The sequence below is a fragment of the Embiotoca jacksoni genome, unplaced genomic scaffold (assembly GCF_022577435.1).
Source record: "Embiotoca jacksoni isolate LCO1_2020_lvr unplaced genomic scaffold, fEmbJac1.0.p SCAF_11, whole genome shotgun sequence".
NCBI lineage: Eukaryota > Metazoa > Chordata > Actinopteri > Embiotocidae > Embiotoca > Embiotoca jacksoni.
In genome coordinates, this window is record NW_027185241.1 from 10,898,583 (window position 1) to 10,917,043 (window position 18,461).

General features: G+C 42.8%; 1 protein-coding gene across 1 annotated transcript; it reads left to right on the plus strand.

Annotated features, from left to right (window-relative positions):
• limd1a (LIM domains containing 1a) lies at positions 1-17,642 on the plus strand. Its single transcript, XM_069143151.1, has 8 exons — positions 1-1,870; positions 6,297-6,398; positions 11,036-11,103; positions 12,151-12,213; positions 12,873-13,003; positions 13,983-14,034; positions 15,435-15,503; positions 16,031-17,642. Exons 1-8 carry the CDS (start codon positions 736-738, stop codon positions 16,163-16,165), a joined length of 1,755 nt encoding a protein of 584 aa, XP_068999252.1. The 5' UTR covers positions 1-735; the 3' UTR covers positions 16,166-17,642.
• Positions 17,643-18,461: the final 819 nt, after the last annotated feature.

An 18,461-nucleotide genomic window follows, 5' to 3' on the forward strand; every position in this document is an offset into this window, starting at 1 on the left:
GCCATTATAAAACAAGATACGGGCCAGTGAGTTATATATATATATATATATAACACTGTGAGTAATGAGGAGCGCGGTGACTTGTACTTGAGGAGAGCACTGCGCCTTTAAAAACAAACTGTTCCCTGTTTTCAGTCCCAACTGCCGACCGGTGGCCACGTACGGCTCCGTGCTGCTCCACGGTCGAAGACTTTCACCGGTCAAACGTCGCGACAATAAGAGATGTTTGAACTACTTTAAAGTACTTTTTTTTGTTTTTTTTTGTTTTGTTTCCCTCGTCAGGAGTGCAGAGGACGGCGTTTTGAATGAAGGTTTCCCGCTGGGACTGTAACGCAGGAGGAGGAGGAGGAGGAGGGGGCAGTAGTTTGCAGGGTCGTCCAGGGTATCGGATCTGGGATCTGTTCACTTTTATAGCCACACAGACGGCGGCTTGTCCGGGGCAGTGCTGAACCGGACGGACGGACGGACCGCTTTCATCGAGGAGGACGTCGAAGTTCAAACTTTGTTTTGTTGTTCAGCGCTGGAGGTTTTAACTGGACGGTAAAGTTGGACGTAAGGGAGAAAAGTTTAATCCTGGGTCTGGACCATTGTCTTCTGTCAAGACTGCGAGCTGCTGGACTTTAACGTGAAGTTGATCATTCACTCTGGAAGTCTCACTTTTTGTGATTTAACTATCTTCTGAATAGTTCATTTTTCTCCATTGAAGCAGACATAAAACGTTTTCTTTTTTCCAGAATGGATAAATACGAGGATTTGGGACTAGAGGCGAGTAAGTTTATCGAGGACCTTAATATGTATGAAGCATCCAGAGATGGTTTATTTCGGATGAGGCGGGATGCGGGAAATAACCCCGACTTTGAGGAGACGAGAAAAGTTTTTGCTTCTAAAATGACTAAAATACACATGCAGAAACACCAGGAGGAGATGGCAAAGACCAACCAGGCCATTAAAATGAATGGCGGCCACAATAGCACACATTACACCAAAGACAGGCCGCCCATCAACAGTTACAGACAGCCGAGTGAAGCGGCAGCGAAGCCCCCGATACTCTCTGGCCCAGTGCCGAGCACCGCGGCTGGGAGTCAGTACGCACAGCCTGACGGCCAGAAACACCACCAGTCTGAACTTCCAGCCGGCAGGGCAAACAATTACGATAATAAGGAGCCGCATTCATACCAGCACAACACCCCTTCTCCGCCCAGCGCTGGAAACGCCGGTCACAGCGCGCCCACGCATGCTCGTCACCCTGTCAGCCAGCCGGCTGCCTGGGCCCCATCCAGAGAGAGCCAGCCGTCCCTATCTTTGTCTGGATCAGGGAGCAGCAGCCTCCCGTCCACCCCTGTCACTTCTTCTGTCAGCCGGAGTCCCCCCTCCTCTGCTGGGCCAGCCAGGGGGTGGACTGCCGAGCCGTCTGGCCTGGCAAAACCAGACCTGATCCCTGCCCTGCCTCTGAGCGCCTTCACAGGAGGAGCTGACTTCCATGTGCAGCAGGCCTCCACCCAGCCTGCAGCCCATTATGTGCCACTATCTCCAACTTCAAAACCCTCTGCCAGCCATAATGGTCCTGTTCCAGTTTCTTTTGTCCTAGCTGCATCTTCTGAAACGCCTCAACCCAAAGCCCTGGTGACACCCGCTGCCTTGATCCCAGGCAGTGTGTCCAAAAGCATCAGCCAGGGTCAAGGTCAGAGCCAAATACCCACCAGTGTTGAGGCTGAAGTCCTGCGCTCCTCTAAACCTGTCCAGCTACCCTCTCGGTCTCTCCTCTCGCAGCCGCCTGAACAGGGGCCATCATCCGCTGAAATAAAGTTAGAAGCCCTCACTAAGCGGCTGGAAAAGGAGATGGATGCTCAACCAAAGGCTGACTACTTTGGTAAGACCTCTGATTCCCAGCATCGACGAGGGAGGTTCTCTTGAATGAATGACAGAAACATCCAGTCATAGTTTAGAACATAAATGCACTTGTTTTTGATTTCACATTTACACATGCTCATGCATTGAAACTGTCCCCCTTTTTCCTCTTTCTTCTGGTTTCCCTCGCACACAGACACATCTGCGTTTTCCTTTTCTGTGGCTTTAACAGGAGTGCATCCCAGCTGTCTGATGTCTTTGATGACATTCATGGCCTTCACTGATCCAATAGTTAAACTTTTTAGGCAGATGCTATAGGAGGTCTCTCTTACTTTCCTAAGAAGAATTCAGACAGAATGCTTTTTTTTTTTTTTTTAATTTGTTACGTCTTTTATTTAAATGATTCATTGTCTGCCCATAACAAACCCTCTGGCAGTAAAAGGTGGCCACAGACCCGAAAGAAGAATGTTGATCTCTTATCTGCTCTGAGATTGAAATGACGACTTAAGAGGCAACTTTGTTGACTCCAAAATTAGAGCTTGGTCACTGCAGTCAGATCTGTGCGGCATTAAGTTTGTGATTCCCATGTTGAAATTATGCCATTACCACAGACCTGTGTTTGGACATTGCTCTACTCTTTTTTTTGGGGGGGGTGGGCAAATGAGGAACAAGCGTTTCTCTGTGCCTGCAGAGGTGGGCAGGGGTGGAGAGGAATGTCCGTCATCAGCAGAATATTCTGCTTTTCTATTGCTCAAATCGGTGCTTGTAGCACTTCAGCTGCTCTATGTGGACTGTGGGAGCATTGTCAGGAAATTAATGCAACTTTGAAAAACAGATGCTTGGCATTGAGATCGCCGACATGCTGTTGTTACAGATTTAGTAAATGGGCAAGACACGGGTCCTCAAGTGTTTGCCAAAGCCATTCATTGAAAATGGGATGTTTCGCTTTAAGAAGGAAAGATAAGTGGGGAGGGCAAGAGTGTGAGATGGGTAATATGATATTGGAGGCTAAAAAACACCCCATTAAACACACACACACACACGGACACGTGTAACCCACCCTCGCCTCCTCTCTGGAGGAATTTCCTGCTGCAATGTCACAATTGTAATTTAAAGTGTACGGGAAGATGCTCTCCCATACATCACCGCCACCACGAGCCTTTTAAATGAATACACTAAATGTATTTATTTTCCCACACCGCCCACACATAGTTCGTATATGGAGTTTCCCACCAGACCACGGCTCATCATCTGAGTCATGCTTTCATGCCAGAAAAAAACCTGTGTAGGCAAGTTTCCTACACTTCAATGTCTTCATAAAAGACCTTCATAATCCTACACAAAACAATATAAGAAAGACTTTTAAGCCATTTCTGGGAGTTTTGACTAATGATGATCTCGCCAGTGTTTGAGTATTCTTACGTTTTTGGAAGATGAAATGTCTTTGTGTGCAGAAAGCTTCTGCCAGTGCAGCCGTGGTATTTACCCGGTCCACTGAGCTGTGTCCATACCTCAGGGCTGGGTCCATCAGATTTCCCATTTGTGCATTGTGCTCATTGGCATATCTGCAACTGGAGGTTCTGGGAAAATGAGTTCAGTGCCAAATGGCTGCACCAAGGGAACACGAAGAATGTCTGAAGGAAGAGAGCGAGGAATTTTAGAAATTAGGTCTTTTAGATACAAAGGGGACGGGTGTCTCAGACGAGTTTCCTGCTGTGCCGCTGAATGGATGAGTAGTAAAAACAGGGAGATTTAAGGGAGAAGTTTGTGGATGCCTCTCTGTCTTTGGCCACAAGAGCCTGAGAGGATGTGAGCTTTATAGACAAGTTCACTGGAGAAGGGAGAAGTGGTGGGACATCCTGTGGCTCTCACACACACACACACACACACACACACACACACACATGGAACATTTAGTGTTGTGTTAAGATGGAGGATTAATTTATCCCATCTGGCTGTTGATTGGAAAGCGTCGTCTTAAGTCTTCCCAGGGATTCTTGGCTTCTGCTCTGGTGGGCTTTTGGAGGTCAATTTGTGTGTGTGTGTGTGTGTGTGTGTGTGTGTGTGTGTGTGTGTGTGTGTGTGTGTGTGTGTGTGTGTGTGTGTGATATCCTCTCATGCTCATATCTGTGTGTTTTTGTCTATTGATAGATGACCGGCGGTGCATTTCATATGCATACACATTTTTGCGACTTTCAAAGGTATAGCCCGGTGGTGGATGTGTTTATAGATGCAATTTAAAATTTATAGCTCTCTTTCATTGCTCAGTCCTTTGAAATTATACTTAGAAATGCACATACTTGCAGCTAATTGGCTAAGCAATAACACACCAAGTACTGCTGCCACAAGATGCAAGCTTTAATTGGCAGACTATAGAGCACACACCTCCTATCAACCTCAATTTGAAACACCTTAAAGCCATTTTTCCAAAGAGATTACATGAAAAAGAAGTTACCTCAATGTTATGGATAACGATTTGAAATAAGGTTGAAATAGTGGAAATACTTCCCTAAAATCAATGGATACTCTGTTGAAATATTGAAAGAATGGATTCATAAAGCTAAAAGTAACGGGTAAACAGTCTGGTAAACAGCTGGGGATGCGTCGGACACAAAAGGTTAAATGCTTTCCCCACATTTCAGCACATTAGATGGTGATGTACATATTTTTGCTACTATTAAAGTGAAGGTTTTATCAGCTGCTAAGATGACACGAGTCAAGAATCTTGGTTCTAATTGTAGTGATAACACAAGCTGCCAACAGTGTGTGACTAAAATTTAGTTTTCTGTCAGTTGCCAGCAAGCAGCCTACTACTGAGAGTTTTGACAGCTGGGAAAGGTGAGGGGTGGGATTGGGAGGTGGAGGGTGGGATTGGGAGGTGGAGGTGGAGGGTGGAAGGGGTTTGGCTGCATGTTTTGCTTCCCCTCCCCCTAGTAGAAGCCAGTCAGTCCCCTGAATAATTACCGTTTTGGAATATGGGACTGTGGCCAAAAGCAGATTTGTAGTGGCCCAACTGGTGAGGAGGTCACTACGAAAATGTGGAGTTTTATAGCATTTTTTTTTTCTGTTGGTGCATGCAATGCAAAACTTAAAATGAAAAAAAGAAGAAAAATGTCCTTTTCAGTAGTTTGGGGCCTTAACTACTTTTATTGTGTTTTCATGTCAACAAAATAGCTTTACAGAAGAGCAACATTCTTTGCTTTCTATTAATATCCCTCTATTATCTCCTCTAAATCTTCTTTCCAGCCGTCTGGGCCCCCGATGATGTGTTGTCTGTGGTGGCATTAGGAGGGGCACAGTTGAATTATATATAGCCCGGCTCTATATTGTATTACTGAGGAGAAACATTTGAAGAAGGTTATTAAATACAACTGTGTGTTTTCGGAGGAGGCAGCTGTGTGATTCGTGCTGGATACAGTGAAAACAGAAGTTTCTTTGTGAGTGTTTGAGGAGAAACTGGGCCGGGCTGCTCTCTTCTGTTGAGCTCTATTCCTCAGTCTCCAGGGAGTTTTTCTATAAAAACACACGCGCACACACAAACAACCTCGTGCACACACGTCCTCGGAGTAAAAGAGAAACTCAAGGGCTCGCTTTCATCCTCCGTAAATGTCATTGCCCCTTCTGTTTTAACATCATACTTTATGATTGGGTGGTTATATCGTAGTGTCTGATTCATTTATTTGACGACCCTTTGGGCTCAGCGGTGCCGGCCAGTCCATATGTCTGTTGTCATATCGCAGCATGTCATGCAGAGGGAGAAATTGAGAATGGTAGGGAGGTGGTGACGATAAAAGAGGATTGATGTCAGGTTTGTGGAAAGCATTGCATCCCTAAGCAGCTCCAGATAAAAAAAATATTTGCATATTGATCACACGAGAAACCTTGTGTTCCTCAGGAGCTGTCCAAAATCAAAGGAGAGATTATGTAAGATGCCTGGCATGCTCTCATGTGATTTGCTCTGTGAGAGGCCTGAACTAGTAATCTTCACCCAACGCACAGGAGAGAGAAAACTGTTGCTTTCATGTGGTTTCTTTTCCTGTTTCCTGCTTTTAACATTTTTCTCTGCAATTTCAATCAAATCTATTTTGGAAAGAATGAGTGTTTGGATTAATATTAAGTAGACTCCTGTATCCTCATATCAAGCCACACTCACTGTGTGTGATTTTTATCAGCGTCTTTATTAACAGACCTCAGTCTCTGAGCCAAGTCAAATAAGCAGATATGGATATTTCCTCTTTCATTGATAGAGCTCACTAAACTGACTTCCTGACTTCTGTGAAGCTATATTGCCTCTCTCCATAAACTAATAGTGCAACCTAGTGTGTGGGTATTGAAGTAACTGTTTTATTTGCATTGAAATTTAATTTGATGTGTGTTGATGTGGCCTACTTCCAAGAATTGAACTGAACCGTATAAATGTTCTTAAACGATGCCGTCTTGTGTTCCAGGACTCTGTGTGAAGTGTAATAAAGAAGTGTATGGAGCCAACCAGGCCTGCCAGGCGATGGGGAGCCTTTACCATGACAACTGCTTCACCTGTAGTGCCTGTAGTGAGTACACACACACACATACACACCTTCATTAAATGACTTTTGCTCCCATTTGTACACTTCTCTCTGCACATAAAGCTCATATCACCTCCTGACTAATCGGCTGCCAAAGACCCTGTGCTCTTGAATAGAAGTGGTCCTGTCTTCTTCAGTCATTCACTGCCTCAAGCAAAAACACACAGTTATTCAGGGATTACTGTCCTCTTCTGATGGTGTTTGGTTTCTGGGTGTGCCAGTCACTCCTCCAGCCCACACAGACACACAGAGCAAGAATATTTGTCCACCTAATTCAGTCAATAAAAGAAGTTTTAGATTAATACTCGGAGGGTATTTGAGTCTTGTCCTGAGACAGAAAATCACTGAACATTAAAACCATAACCATGCTTGAGAAAGATGTGCAATTTGTGGGACTTCTGAGGAAGCAAAAACCAGAATGGCTTGTAGCCTACGGAGCTTGTTGGCTACCCGCCCCGTTTGTTTAAAAGTACTTTAACATCAATCTCAAACACACAATTTTTTTTTATTTTTACATTTAATGAGCTTAAATAAATTACACGTTAGAACAGTTAACCATAACCCATGAAATGTTCTTCTAGCATTAAAAATCATAAAGGTAAGGTTAGGTAAAGTCTCCACTGTTCAAAAGTTAACTTTCTGATGTGTGGATCTGTTGCTGTGACCTGTTTCAGTGGCACGATCATTAAAAGCTGCACTGGCCGCGTTTTTTTTGTTTTTGTTTACTTGGTCTGTTTATACAGTTTATATAGTTTACCTGACCAATTAAGTCCTGCCAGACATGAGTAGAGGTTCATGACCTTGGCTGCACCATCTGATATATGACTGGCCTGTAGCTTCATGCCTGGATGGCAGCGTGCCTCCCTGGCTCTCTGCTCCAACCAATTAAAAACTCTGTCCCAATTATCAGATCGTGGGTATGTGGAGTATTTGTGGCACTGCGGTGACCCTTTCTCTGGTCCATTATTCTGCAGCACCTTTGACCTTGCTGGTTACGCACTCATATGCGTGATGAAGATCTCTGTTTTTCTTTCCCCTCCGCCCTGTGAATGTGAGAGATGAAAAAAAAAAAAAGAGGAGACCTATTGTGGCTCCAAGTGAAGCTGATGTCTAAAGTGGAGGGAGAGAGTTTACACACCACATACCTCTCATAGCTTGCTCCATGTGAGGGCATTAGTGTCGTGTTCGCTGTGAGTGGCCTCATGGAAAAGCATCTCATCTGGGGAGGAATGCAGGCATGGGGGGGTGGGGGGGGGCCTCAGTAGGTCGAGCTGCAGGAGGACAGTAGGTGCTGTTATGTCAGCTGGCTGCAAAGAGACGGGAGTACTGGCGGGGATAGGGAGACCGTTCAATGGGAGCACACCACCCACCACACGCAGCCGGCATGCCGGGGGAACATTGACACATGAACATGCATATATGTATTATGTTTGTACCCACACAGTAAACCAGACAATACTCACTACTTTCATATCAATGTCACAACAATTGTTGCTCTTGTTGGGATTCATACATTTTCATGACCAGAACTTCCTCCCATGCTCTCAGTCCGTCCAGTTCCCCCAAGGTGACCGAGAGGCAGGAGGACATTCCTGGTGGCTATCAGAGCTCAGGCTGCGTGTTTGGTATTCAGCACTTTGCTGCAGGGAGGGGCTCCCCTCCAAGTCCAAGTCAATCATTTACCGTGTACAAACATTTTAAAGGCACAATCCTGTTCCAGTTCCTGTTCCAGTTGGACATTGAGCCCCACATTGTCAACTGTGGAAATGTTCAAAACGTAAAGAAAGCCATTGCCCGGCCACACGCGGCAGGAGGGCAAGTAAGAACTGTGATACACAGATTCTACTTTCTTAATATCAGCCTGATATCCCAGGCAGTCCGCAGGCTTTGAGAGTTGAGAGTACAAGCAATGATCTGATTAGTCCTGAATCCACTGGTATGTCAACATCTGCTGGGTAGATTGTCAGACCAAACAAACATTCCAGGTGCTGCTCACAGTCAGAGAAATGCATGTAGACTTGCAGAAAGAATTCTTAAAAATGCTGTTTTTCCTTGTCAATTTAACGTACAATGATGTCTTTAGCAGGACAGGGAGTGACTTAAAGGTCCTATATTGTAAAAAGTCAGTTTTTTGTTTCTTTTTAGATTAGTCTTGGTGCTGTATAAATGTTGTGCAACTGTTAAAACACTCAGTTAATAGAGAAATGCTACCAGCCTGTATTTAGCAACGATGCCGTTTGGACTTCAATAGGTTTGTGATGTCACAAACGCACGCTCATGTCATATGTCCACCCTCGGCACGACCCACTGTCCAACCATTAATGTGGATAAAATACTCGTCATTCTGTTGCGGATCTAGCAAAGCTACAAGATCAAAGAAAACCTGTGATTAGCCTGGGCGTGGCCACTCGGAAAATCAGAAGAGAGGATCATTGATATCCTTTCACCGAGGCACAAACACAGTCTGTTTTCAGTACAGCTCCAGATAGCAGCTGAAGCGAGGAGATGAAAGATGCATGGTACTTGAAAACCACAAAAATATCTTCTTACGAATATCAAGACTAAAAATAAAATGTCTGAAAAGTGTACAGTATGGAAACTTTAAGGTGAGATTGAATCTCGGAGTAATCAATCTACGAGTTTGAAATTGGTTCATAAAAAAAGAGCTCTTTTGCGGAGATGTCTCATTTGAGTAATTTACTCACAAGAAAGAATGGGGTTAAGGCTTGATTAGAAAGTCCTGGCAGGGTCATTGTGAACTGCTTATTTTCTGAATGGGATTACGTAAGGGAATTCATAGAATGGTTTAATTAGAAAATGGCCCTGTGTTTTGTTCTGTCCCTCAGGTATTTTACATTTTTATGAAAGCACAATAGTCACAGTTCTTTCTGGTCCTTTTCAAACGTCAGTCCTGACTCCTGACTTTAATTAAGCCCTTATCTTTCCGCAAAGCCCGGAGCCTTCCCTCTCTGACTCATTAGAAAAAAGACTAGAATGTGAAGAAGAGGAATGGCCCATAACTCACTTTCATCCCCTTTATCCTTCCCTCCTTCCTTTAGGGACACAGTTCCAAGACTGTCTGTCAGTAATTACCCAAAGCCAGCTCCACACTCTGGCCTGATCACAATGACTTGTCTCTTCTTTTTTTTTTTTTTTTTTTTTTTTTTTTTTTTTTTTTTTTTAACCTTGGCCAGGCTTCGGTTGCTGCATGATCATTATTATTCTGTTAAATAATAAAATAAAAGTAAAATAATATAATTGTGAATAATTTGTTAGGACAATTTAATGTTCCATTGATTTGAAAAAGAGAAATCACGAGGTTTAATTTTTAATGTTTTTCCCTTTTCTCTTCTTCATATAATTCATGCTCATTGCTGAAAAACGGCAGAGTCTATGGTTTTCTTTGACTCTTCCAAATAGTCAAATTATGACTTTTGATTAATTGTTAGTCAGTTAAAGACAGTAGTGAGGGTTTTAGAAGAGGGAGCCTGTTGGGCAGAGCTTCTGTTCTTCCTTTTGGGTTTAAAATAGTCATTTTCTTCACTTTGTAGGTTGATTGCACTGATTTATGGGTAGGTTGATCTATATGTTAGGGATGAAATATGATATTTGATCTCTCTCTTGCTCTCTCTTGAGACAGAGACTGGGAGTAGTAGTCTGGATACAAATATCAGGTAAACAGAGTGTGAGATGAGCCTGGGAGATAAACAGGGCTGCTGTTCACTAAGGTTAGTCCCTCCTCTCCCCTGCTGTCCCCCCCTCCTCACTCCCTCACCCCTCCCGCTCAGAAAATGTGGGGAATGTTCCTTCTTCCTGTGGGACCTGGGCAAGAATAGCTATGTGAAGTGAGCAAGAAGGTTTGGCGTGTGTGTGTGTGTGTGTGTGTGTGTGTGTGTGTGTGTGTGTGTGTGTGTGTGTGTGTGTGTGTGTGTGTGTGTGTGTGTGTGTGTGTGTGTGTGTGTGTGTGTGTGTGTGTGTGTGTGTGTGTGTGTGTGTGTGTGTATAAGAAGGCAGATCCAGACTGAACACAGACAGACAGACAGGAAGCATTCCCAGCATGTGGAAAGACACTAAGAGGACCGAAGAAGAATGGCGGGTCGTTGCAGACCTTGGCCTGTGGTTGCCATGAAATCCTATCGAGCAGAGAGATTAATCTGTTGCACCTGTCCAGTAATTGGATTTAACAAGCATTTTCCTCACACGTGTTTGATCCACATGTGTTCCTTGCCTTGCTGCAGACTACTCCGAGTCCCAGCATTATTATATTAAGCTACCAGTTCACCATAGATCCGCTTATTTGATTTATCTGCTTGGAATTCAGCAGGATATAATGAATATTGCAAGAGGGCCCATTACCTTCCAATGACTGTAATTAATCACCACGGTTCATGCATTAGTGCTGTAACTATTTTTTGAGATCGGGGCTCATGGCTCATGCGAGATTTTCCACTAAGACGTTTAAACCTTCTGTCATTGACTTACCTTTTCTTGCCTGCTTTAACCTACTTATTTTCACATTTCAATAATGGAAAACATTTATAGTTTTTTTTTCTTCCTGGCAGTGTGTTTTTGAGAGTCACTGGTGTGAAATGATACGAATAGACTTTTGTGTGTTCCTGCAGGTCGAAGGCTGAGAGGAAAGGCTTTCTACTATGTCGGAGGGAAGGTTTTCTGTGAAGAGGACTTCCTGGTGAGTAGTCAATAAGCAATCAATGTTTAGTCTACCTCAACTGGGGTATGTGGTCTTGTAACCTTTATTGGGACTTCAATGAGCCATTAGGTTTAGTCAACAGATACCAGACAGTACCTTTTTAAACTTGCTGCATTCACTTTCATCCAACGCTTTCATCCATTTTAATTCAGACATAAATGTCTGTATTTCTGATAAACTAGGGGTAAACTTTTGATCCTTTAAATTGCTATTTGTAGGGTATCGCTGACACCATCAGCCTTCAACATAAAAAGAAAATATCCGACTTGGCATCTGATGCTTTGCAAAATTGGAGAATGTATAATCATCATCATCACAATGAAATACATAATCATAGGACTTCTATCAAACACAATTTAAACCCCGGGGTAAAATTTTTCATTTTTCATATGAAAAGTATTTTCCAGACTCCTTCTTGTATTCAGTCTTTCAGTCTCTGTGTGGATGTTTAGGCCAGTAGCCCTCTCCGTATAAAACCTCTTCTAATCGACCTTCCACTTAGAGCTCTTTGCTGCTCAATTAAAATCAAAATTTACGCTGAAATAAATTTGCTCTGGCTTTGCTCCCGGTATACACTGTTAATTACGTGTGCTGAAATTCCAGGCCTGCTCGTGCGGTCTTTCCTCGCTGACGATGCTCGTACTTAACAGCAAATAATACTGATTCAAATACAGTGTGTGTGTGTGAACAGAAGGTTTAAATGTCTTAGTATAGCATGCTGACTTGAAATAAGTTTGAATGTATTTTGTGGCAAATGCCTCGCACTTAAAGTGCAAGCTGTTTTTGTTATCACAGACTGTAGAGATGCTGGTCTTACAGCGGGGAAGGAGTGCCATTCAATGGTTATAAAAAAAAAACTGTTTTAGTTTAACTACACATGCTAAACCACACAAACGCCTTTGGATTGTGCTTAGGAAAAATGTTGAAGTTTTTGAGCGCTCAGACGGGAAGAGAGTCAGAAATTTTCAGTCGTCCGTTAAACGGCCACATTCCAATGACATCACTGTCGTCCGTCCTCTGCTGTAGTACTCTGGTTTCCAACAGTCTGCTGACAAGTGCAACGCATGTGGACATCTGATCATGGACATGGTAAGTGTCTGTTGTTACCTCTCTCCAGCTGACTGGACTTTTGTATGATTTTTGTGCGTTTGTGTTTGTGTGAGAGCCAGGTGATCTCAGCAGTTACTTCACCCTAAATGAGCTCTCTGTGAGCACATCTGGATAAAGGATAAGGAGGAAGAATTGGCTCTGCATCTCTGTCTCTCTCTCACACACACACACACACGCACACACACACACGCACACGCAAACAGGCTTGTGGGTAAAAACAAAAATGACAGATGCTCATGATGTCATCACAAGTCAGGAAGTGAAGAATTCTTGTTGACACGAGTCTGCACATGTTCTCCATCCAGCAAACAAAGTGAAGGAGTTGTTTCCGTACTGTATATAACATGCGATGTATCATCTGCTGACTTTTTAGTTAATTGCTGTAGTTTTCTCTCCAATTTATTTAGTAGGCTTGATTACTTCTTATATTATGCTGAGGAGCACTTACTCTTAGCTTTGTTCTATTCTGGGGTGACATCTCAATAAACCCACAGGGATCATTAAACATTCATCTAGTAAAAGCACGATTCTTTTAGGAACAGTTACTATTTTCATTCTTTTGGATATAAATTGTAAAGAAACGTAAAATAGTAGTACCGGAGGGAAATGAATGGTCTTCACTCATTTTTCCTCTACAGATCCTGCAGGCCCTCGGGAAGTCGTACCACCCCGGCTGTTTCCGCTGCGTCATCTGTAACGAGAGCCTTGATGGAGTGCCCTTCACCGTGGACACTGAAAATAAGATTTACTGTGTCAAAGACTACCACAGGTGAGCGCCGCTTGTTACGAAGCAGAGGAGCACGGGTGCACGACCTGGATTTATCCGTGTTAAATTGGTTTAACGTGACACTGGAAACAGAAATTCACAGCAGAGCCGCTTAACTTTCCTCTGCTGCTGCGGGATCAGGTTGAGAACGCCTGCGCAGGTTGAGTGAGTTTCTCTCGGCCACGTGTGGCAGACACACGAGAAGTTTGGTCTGGCATGAAAGAAGAGGGAGGGGGAGGGCGAAAAGATCACTGTCCAGTCAGAGGTGTGAAGAGAGGCATGCGGCCGTGGCTGCCCCTGTCCAAATTTGACAGTAACGTACTCCGCGAGGACAAATAAAGGACTCCTGACATCAAGGTTTTGTGTGTTTTGAGGAAAATGTATTTTGCGCCCGTTAACTGCTTAAAGAAAGGTTTGAATTATCAGCAGCAGCACCTGTAAAACTTCAGCCCGCAGTTCCAGCCGTTCTTCTCTCTGCTGGAACAGCATGTACCGCACAGCCGAGCATGTGGCCAATCAGCGCCTGGTAGCCTCCACACGTTCTCTACGCCGATTTAAATGAGACAAACCTTGTTGTGTATAGAGCGTGTGTGTGTTTGACTTTTAGCCACAGTCATCCCCATCCACACTGAGAGCCCCTTTGTTTACCTCCTCAGACATCCAGGTGCCAGCCATGTGTGTGGAAATAATGAATTCAGTTTTGCCTTTTTATTTTTCTGCTGGATTCGGGGAAACACGTGTGTGAAGGAAAGCCAGCACATCTGCTAACCTGCCGTCTTCCGAGTTGAATCAGGGTCTACAAACCTAGTCAGAGAGAGGAGAGAAAGAGGAGAGGCTCTGCTGGTTTAAAGGTCGAGGGAGGGAAACCACAGATGAAATGTAACCTTTACAGGCTTTGAAGAGAGTGAATTTGGATTCAGCTCACCATTTATTCCACTCGCCCTCATTAAACAATCTTTCTCTTCCTATGTCACTCTCCCAGGGTGCTGGCGCCTAAATGTGCAGCCTGTAACCAGCCCATCCTGCCCTCAGAGGTAAGACACCATCAGCCTGCATTTTAGCCTCTTCATTTAGATCGTAAGGAAATATTAGCCGACACAAGATTCTCATGCCAGTGCACTGTGGTTCACATCTCGTATGTCTAAATCAATTAAGACAACTGTAACACGTTTTTAACATTAGTCTGATTTTGTTCAAAGAGAACCCTAAAGAATCATTTCACTCAGTGGGATGAAGCTTTTTAATCACAAGATTCTGAAAGCCTAAAACTGTATTAACATGTGGATATGCTTTTATATGTAGCACAATACACTTTTACGTATATAGTCAGACAGACGGGGAATGACGTGCAAAAAAAGACACTTGCCAGGCTTGAATCGAGGGTCGTTCATGTTCAACACCTTCACCCCGCAAAGGTGCTCCCGTTGGTTAAAAAGCAAAATTGACAGTTTAAAATGATTTTTTTGCTTCTATGGTGACCAACCTCAAATGCTTTTCTTCTCGGTTGACCGTTGACTGTAATTTGAAATATTCAGTGACCAATAAGTAGGTTATAAACATAAAATACTCTCAAAGGTTGCAGGGACCAACGCTTAGTTTGGGTGTTATTGCAGATAAATGCAGAGTTTCTTAATTTCCTGGGAAATGTTTGTTAAATGAAACTACAATATTAAGCTAAATATACACAACAATATGAATATAAATTGATGTATTTGATTTGATCTTGACCCTGGAAAAGAATTAACCCTCTTGTGAACTTGCTCAAATTCACAAGAGGTGTCATACTGTGAATATTGTATCGGTGTGTTTTAGGGTCAGTCCCTGTTAAAATGCCAGACATGATCAGCCTGATGCCTTCATTACATCTTTAAGTTGTCCACCTTCGCCTGTGGACCTTTTAATCATCAATAACTCCACAGATTATAAATCCTTGTCTGCTCATGTTAACTCTGTTATGACCTAAACACACAATTTATCTGCACAAATAGCAGAAAGTTCAATATAGCTATATTTCCCACTAAATAACAGGTTAAGACAATGTGAGGCCTAATATCTGCGAGCTGCTGTTTGATGTGGAGAGACGGGAGAAATATGATTCACACACAGGCAGGGCATGCTGGCTAAAGTAAAGAAATGTCCAAAATTAGATTTGACTGCAAGTTCTAGTCTTTCAACAATAAATTACTCCACTGATAATGAAGCCACAGAGAGGGTCGACGCTCAGAAAGATGATTACCAGGCGCTTGTGCTCCGAGGTTGTAATGTAGAGGAGCGGTATAAAGTGCAGACAATTCAACTCTTGGCTTTCATCAATGTCCTCACGCTTTTTATCGATCTTTTGAAGCTTTTGTCAGACTGACAAGTTGAACAGAATAAGAGTGTCTGCTGGCGAGATTGGCTTCAGTTGCGTTTGTCTGTCTGAATTTCTTTCCAGGGGTCTGATGAAACCATTCGAGTTGTTTCCATGGACAAAGACTATCATGTGGAATGTTATCACTGCGAGGTGAGTGAAAACACGTCTCGCAAAACTTGTGTTTACTGGCTCTGAGCCACGGACCCTCTGAATAGCTCATTAAGAGAAATTAAAATGAGTAGATCCCTGATCTTAATTACAGTCTTGGTAATTATGCGGTGCTGAGTAGAGCAGGTACGCGACACCTCATCATCAACATCTCATTTTACTCAAGTGCCTCTTCTTTGCTTTGCCAAAGTCTGATTGAAAGCTCCTGTTTTTTCACACCTTCAAAATATAATCAGCGATCTGTGAGGTCAAGTAGCTGCCGTTACATCTGAATATATCTTTCAAGTTGTTCAAAGAACAGCATCTTCACATTGTGTCTTTCTCAACACATTTCTTTCTAGAAACTGTAGCCCATACAGCACGTAAAGGAACCGCTTGCCAACCACTTATTAATAATTGCTGACTAGTGTTTCAGTGTTCAGAAATGAGGTCAAAATCAGACCCGCTATCCTCCGTTCTCTCTGTCCAAGCTCATTCAATGGATGCGTCTCCTGCTCTGTGTTGTTCAGGACTGTGAGAAGGAGCTGAACGACGAGGAGGGTCACCGCTGTTACCCTCTGAACGGCCACCTGCTGTGCCACTCCTGCCACCTTAAGCACATCCAGCCTGGCAGCTCCTCCTCAGTTGCAGCCGTCTCCTACTGACAGTGCTGCGGGTGGCGGGAGACACCTGGTGGATCTCAGGAGCAACTGTCAAAACCTGGACAGCAGGAGTGGATGTTCACAATTCTTGTTGTAGAGGGTTGTTTGATTTAATGCCTCGCATCCTACTAGTTCCATGTGCATTTTGACAGGAATGTTAATGAAGTTTCGTTTATGCAAAACCTTGACGTGGGTATGACCCAGTAATGAAGTATCGCGATACACCAAAGCCCTACTTTGAAAACGATGAAGCGTTGCAGACTGACTTTGTGGAAGTTTTGCCATATGATTATTTTTTTTCATGTAAATATCAGTTGCTTTGGCTGTGTAAATATCTTATTGCCTCCTCATCTTAGATACCGTGTGCCTTCAACTTCACGTTGACTCTTCTGCTGTGAACTTGCAACTTAAAAGTTGATTCACGAATCATCTGCCCAAAAGTTTTAGTAAGGATAATAATGTACACAAATGATGTAAAGACAGCTGTGGAGTGTGGCACAAATCACAGGTACCTAATGCTTCGGTCAGAGAGAGAGAGAGAGGATCACGTGCCAGCTCGATAACCAAGTTTTGAATCATGGCTCAGTCATATTACACCAAATCATGTGAAGTTGAGGCTTCACAGAATATTCTGCATGTCTGTTTTTCCACCACAATGGAAAATATACAATAGTGTTTACATGCAGTAATAACATCTGGTGTGTATTTATACAAGAGACATACAAGGTGTCTTTTATTGAATATTTTTCTGAAAAGTCACAGAATAACAGAAATGTCTTCCCTGTCCCATTTGAATCGGTTACCACTGTAGAAACTTAATTTATTCTCTCAATCAGGTCACCAGTGGCCATGTTGGGGGATGAGATAACACGGGCCACATGTGAAAGACCACGATGTTCACCCGCCCACAGCCAACCTGGTCATTTTCTACATGCAAACAGTGCACCGCAAATTACATCGAATAATAACTTCTGATCGCAGCCACCTCATTTCAACATGGAACGACGTCAGTAGCCTCCAGGGAGCCTCTCGTTCTGTTCTGTGGTGAATAAAGAGACGTTATTCGTCACATGCAGTCTGTTCTCAGCACTTGGCAATAGATGTTTGAGTCACACGTGCACCATTGAAAATGTTGGTATTTGGCACGTAGATCCACATATTTTGTTACATTCGCAAACGTATATTTGAAAAAGATATTGTAGGCCTATAATCAACTACCGTTGTTACCTTTGTTGCAGTTTAACTCTGGTGCAAAACCCCCTTAACCAATTTGATTTGCAGTTTGAAGAATGGTTTTGATCGCCTGCCTTCGCCATCCAAATGTTATTCCTGTCTTGTCTCCATTTTACTAACTTAAATGGCTTGTTATTTGAAGTCCTTATTTCATAGCCAACTATAGATTAAGACAAAGAGCAAACATATACATATGTGCTGTATGACTGTTGAAAGGAAAATATTTAATAAATGCAATGCAATAGACCATCTTTTCATTTTATTCTTGATCTATTTTTAATCCAGGAATGTATTCTTTACGAATTTATTTAACATCATGTATTCAGTCAGACCATTAAATTCTTAGTTTAGTGGCACGTTAACATATTTACAACGTTATTTACATTGATATATTGTTGATAGTTTTTTTTTTTTATGCCGCGTTGATTGCGAGCAAACGCAAAAAAAAATGCTGAACTTTCCAAGTTTTCATTGACATGAAGTGGGGTGATATCTGTGGTCTTGTTTGTCCGGAGATTATCTACTTATCTACTGTGGCTATTCGCACACATGAAATTATTCAGTTAATGTTAGATTTACATTTTGATTAAAGACTAAGCACCTGCTACACTTAAAATAAACATATACGTGTGAATTTAATCTTTGTTAAACTGCAGCTATGTAAAAAAAATTTTTTTTTAATATTTTCATTGTATTTTGGGTTTCCCCTTTAAAACGTATTGGCGTTAAGAAATAACGCGTTAACACGAGATTATCGTACATTTTAAGACGTTATACGTCTAAAGACAGTCAAAAAATTTACTTCACGGGGGGATTTCCTATCGTGGAGACAGCTCAATACGACGTGAGGACATTTGCAACGCCGATTGGAAATATGATACAACTGAAGTGTGTAACCTGGAGGCCGCTGGTCTCTTCATAGTTTGTTAGACTAGTGCTAAATTTCACCTAAACTACTGTTGTTGACACTTTGGGTCTGTTAAGTAGAATTTAATGTGGAATGTATGATCAAGAAAGGTCAACTTGAAACGCCACCCGGTTGATTCATAATGAGCTTTCTTGATAA